The sequence below is a fragment of the Prionailurus bengalensis genome, chromosome D2 (assembly GCF_016509475.1).
Source record: "Prionailurus bengalensis isolate Pbe53 chromosome D2, Fcat_Pben_1.1_paternal_pri, whole genome shotgun sequence".
Classification (NCBI taxonomy): domain Eukaryota; kingdom Metazoa; phylum Chordata; class Mammalia; order Carnivora; family Felidae; genus Prionailurus; species Prionailurus bengalensis.
The window spans coordinates 13,871,902-13,876,196 of record NC_057351.1 but is presented as its reverse complement, the minus strand read 5'-3'; the positions used below and the strand labels follow the sequence as shown (position 1 = coordinate 13,876,196).

The 4,295-nt window shown below is 62.7% G+C and overlaps 1 protein-coding gene across 2 annotated transcripts; it reads right to left on the bottom strand.

The window, feature by feature from the left end:
* Window positions 1-379: 379 nt before the first annotated feature.
* IRF2BP2 (interferon regulatory factor 2 binding protein 2) lies at window positions 380-3,395 on the bottom strand. Of its 2 annotated transcripts, none has more exons than XM_043596281.1 (2): window positions 2,171-3,395; window positions 380-1,587 (listed from the first exon to the last, which is right to left on the bottom strand). In XM_043596281.1, the coding sequence occupies exons 1-2, from the start codon at window positions 3,231-3,233 to the stop codon at window positions 872-874; spliced, it is 1,779 nt and encodes a 592-aa protein (XP_043452216.1). In that variant the 5' UTR covers window positions 3,234-3,395; the 3' UTR covers window positions 380-871. The 2 variants fall into 2 exon arrangements, with proteins under 2 accessions (XP_043452216.1, XP_043452217.1); XM_043596282.1 differs by having other exon boundaries at window positions 2,219-3,394.
* Between the last annotated feature and the right edge of the window lie 900 nt (window positions 3,396-4,295).

The window sequence follows — 4,295 nt, the reverse complement described above, 5'->3', positions numbered from 1 at the left end:
GTATTATGTAACCGGCTAGCATGCAGCATTGGAAGCTTACAACTGATCACGTGGGCAGTGAACAGTGGTCAACTTTGCCTTTAAAAAAAAAAAAAAAAATCCCCCTCCCCCCGCAAAACCACACGAGTCCTGAAAATCTCTCAGCAGCAACTCCCAGGCAGTCATTAATATCCCAACAACTGAACTTTTAAGAACGAAATAGAGAAAGATTCGCAATCTATTTTCCTACTACTCTGAGAGGACAACGTTTTGGGGGAAACTTGGTGATATTTCCCGCTGGCATGCCGCCCACTTCACTCGTTTCCTTTCCTTCTCCACCAACTGGCCTCCAGCCTGAGAGAGGAGCCAGCAGTAAGGAATAACAGACAGTAAGGCAATCTTACAATGTCAGAAAATGTATTTGGCTTTTTTTTTTTTCTTTTTAAAATAAGTGCATACAAATACAGCTAGAAGCAGTTCGGATTTGCCAAGTGCTCTAAAAAAGCAGCGCAAGTCACAGCCTACATTGAACGGTAACTGTCACCAGGATAATAAAGCACAAAGATATGCTAATAACATTAACAAAAGAAGAAAATGCCTTTAGAAGTACATACCTTTTGTCGTCAAAAAAAAAAAAAAATAGAAACACAATGTATTCAAAAAAAAATCAAAATTATACAGCCATGTTTATGAAGTCTACATTTCCCTTGTCTTGGATATATATATATACATATATATATACATATGTATATATATATGTGTGTGTGTGTATATATATATACATATATGTGTGTATATATATATATATATATATATATATGGAGATATATATATATACAATTCAAGCAGTTTTAGTTAAGGGTAATCATTGGGTTTTTCTGAAACCGGAAAGTCACGAGTCTCTCTCTTTTTTCACTTTCACATCTCCAGCCAGGATGGTCGCAATTTCCCCTTGCATAAAGGCCCAGGGGACATTGGAGCCCACCAGAGGGCATTTTTCCCCGCTGGGACAATAGACCTCTCCGCTAGCTCCCTGCTGTTTGATGCTTTGTCTGGAGCAAGGGAAGCAGAACTTGTGCGAAGGGACAGACGGGCACTGCACAAAGTGGGTGTCCTCCAGCCGCTCGTGGCAGAGGGTGCAGCACAGGGGGGCACTGGCTGCCAGAGAAGAGTCTGGGAGGCTGGCAGGGTGCACTGGCTCCAGTCCTCCAGTGCTGCCTGCCCCCTGGCCCCCCACCTCTCTGGGGCCTAGCCTTCTTTGGTTCATAGACGACGGAGAGGGTGGACTGCTGCTATTCCTTCTGGTAGTGGAGTGAACCTGGTTGGCGTCTTTCGAGGCGTGACTGCCGCCTGCATTGTCTGCCACTAAGATCAGGGCTGCCATGGGGGACTGGCCGTTCTGAGCCGCTTCAGGCGGTGTGGTCCGGTTGGAATGAGGTGAGGCAGTGGGTGGTGGCGGAGACACAAAAGAGGATGTAGGAGTAATGGGGATCTTGAGCCCTTCTGTGGGTGTGGACAGCCACGGTTGTGCCTCTCCATTGATCTTAGGGGGCCCGACTTCACCTTCTGGTTCTGGAGAAGGCTTTCTTTTCCTCGCTGTTCTTGCCACTGGGGGAGAGAAAAAAAGAAAAGGAAAAAAAGGAAGTAAGTGGATGTGTGCTGAAAAGGATCTCTCTCTTCCTAACACCAAACAAGACTCCCTAAAGAACGTCCATTCTCTCAGAGCTGGTCTATAAAACCTCACAGGAGTTTCAAGTGCACGTGCAAGTTAGGACACTTAGACCCGTGGGGCTCCGAGGCGGTATTGTAAAAAGCCACAGAACACAGCATGCACCGAGGAGCCTGTTTCTACACGTGCACGCACGTCCCCAGGTTAAACCGCGCATTCGATCGCCAGCGTCCCCAACAGGTTAAAAGGTGACTGGTGCCCTCATGCTCCCATCCAAGAATGTGCTGGGAAAGGAAAACCCTGTGTCAGTGCCTATCAGCCCAGTCTGACTCATCTCTGTTATGCTGCTTCAGCACATGAACACGTTGCCACTAAGCACTGGTTCCGCCTCAGGCAGATCAGGAAGTTGGGTGTTTGTTGTTTCTGGGCCGGGGTAGAACGGCGAATGGAAAACAGCACCCCCTCCTCTGCTCGGCGTGCCCCTCTCTCCCCTAGAGCCCCTCACTCCACAGCCGCCCCTACCTGCTTTAGACCCGTTGGCCCCGTTGGCCTCGAAACCCAACAACCTGCCTGCAGTCAGGGCCGGCTCCTTCTTAAACTTGCTCTCGAAGGGCCCCGAGTGGCCGTGCTGGTGCAGCGCCAGCAGCGTGTCTCGCACGGTCTTGGGCCTGTTGACCCAGTCCTGCTCTCCGGGCCCGCGGCCTTTGCCCGCGCCCTCGGCGCCCAGCTCGGTGGGCCCGGCCGCCGCGGCCAGGCTGTCGGCCGCGCCGCGATGCGAGGGCGGCGGCGGCTGCTTCTCCTTGGCGGCCGCCTCGCGCTGCTCGTGCTCCGCGGCCGCGCTGCTCGATACGGACGCCGGCCGCTTGTGGGAGCTCAGTTCGGCAGGCTGCGCCGAGCCCAGGCCGGCGGCCGCGGCCCCGGACACGGCGGCCAGTGAGGCGGCGGCGCGGCCGCTGAGGCCGAGCGCGGCGGGCAGCGGCGTGGCCGAGCCGTTCATGAGCGGCACCAGGGTGGGCGGCACGGCGTGGCCGCGCCGCGGGTTCGGGCTCTGGCGGTTCAGCTCCGGGGGCTCCTCCAGCTTGGAGAAGCCGTTGGGCACCAGGATGCCGTTCACGGGCGGCGGCTGCGGCGTCGGCGGCTGGGCCAGGCCCGCGGCCGGGCGGCTGCCGCCAAAGTCGGAGCCGAGGCGCGGGGGCCGCTCGGCGGCGGCCGCCAGGGGGTAGCGCTCCAGGGCCTGCGGGCCGCGCGGGGTGGCCTCGGGGCCGCCGTGGCCCAGCTGCTGCTGCTGCTGCTGCTGCTGCTGCTGCAGGAGGATGTCCTTGGCCGAGAGCGGCGGCGGCTTGGCGGCGGAGGGGGCCGCGGCGCCGGGCGGGGAGCGGCCCTCCGGGAAGCAGCCGTGCGCCCGCTTGAGCTGCCGCGCCGTCTCGATGACGAACTCGACGCGGTCGGCGCCCTCGTAGTTGACGCAGCCGCGGCACACGGGCTCGGTGAAGTCCCAGATCATGGCCCAGGGCATGCGAGGCAGGTCACACAGGTAGCACGACTGCCGCCGGGACGCGGCCGCCACCGCCACCGCCGCGGCCATGTCCGAGGAGCCCGCGGCGCTGGAGAAGGAGGAGGAGGAGGAGGAGGAGGAGGAGGGGGCGCCGCCGCTCCCCGCCGGCACCACGCGCGCCCTCCTCCCCCCCCAACCCCGCGTCTCCCCCACCAGCGGCGGCGGCGGCCGCAGAGGCGGCGGCGGCGGCGGCAAAGCCCGCGAAGGCTCGGCGCCCGCGCAGCGCCCCCGGGGCACGAGGGGCGGCGGGCGCGGGGCGAGGGGCTGCAGCCGCGGCAGCACGTCCCCCCGGCCGGCGCGGGCGGGCGGCGGGGCGGCGGGGCGGCGCGGCGGGCGCGGCGGAGGCGGCGGCGGGAGCTCGGCCGGGGCCGCGGCCGGCCTCCAGACCGGAGCGAAGACGGGCCGCGCGGGCGCGGGGGAGCGCAGCAGGTCGCGGCGGCGGCCGGCGCGGAGTGCGGGGCGGGGGGCGGGGAGGCCGGGGGGGCGGGGGGCGGGGGGCGGCCGCCGGGGCAGGCTCAGCCCGAGCGGCGGGGCATGCCGCGCCGGGGCGGCGGCGGCAGCCGGGCGGCGTGGAGCACGGGCGCGGCGCGGGCCCCGGGTCGCTCCGCTGCTCTCTCACAGCTCCTGGCGTCGCCGCTTTCCAGCGCCCGCGTCAGCGCCCTGCCCGCCTCAGCTCCGCCGCCGCCGTCGCTGCTGCTGCTGCCGCCGCGACCGCTCCACTTCTACAGACTTGATTCTTCGACAGCCTCGCACGGCGCCTGCGCGGGCCCCCTCCCCTCGCGCGCGCACCCTCCCTCCCCCGCGCTCGCGCCCTCCCCCTCCCCCCGCGCGGTGAGAGAACGAGCGCTGCCGGGAGAGCCGGCTCCTCGGCGCCCGCCCGCGGGGCAGCGCCGCCCGCCCGCGCCGCGACCGGTGTCCCCGAAGTGAAGGCGATGCTGGCGCGGTTTGCTTCCCTCCACCCGCTCGGCTGCCTCCACTACTCAGCCAGGATTCCTCCCCTCCAGAAGCTTGAGGCCAAATCATGCCAAGACTCGTGTTTTTAAAAGCAAGGCCACTTTGTGACTTGGTGCTGTCACTCTCTTGCGGATGGGG

Bases quoted from the DNA above. Each gene is read 5' to 3' on its own strand.
- IRF2BP2 (XM_043596281.1), bottom strand. From the start codon at position 3,233: ATGGCCGCGGCGGTGGCGGTGGCGGCCGCGTCCCGGCGGCAGTCGTGC. The intron at 1,588-2,170 runs GTAGGGGCGGCT...TCTCTCCCCCAG, and splicing joins GGCCAACGGGTCTAAAGCAG to TGGCAAGAACAGCGAGGAAA.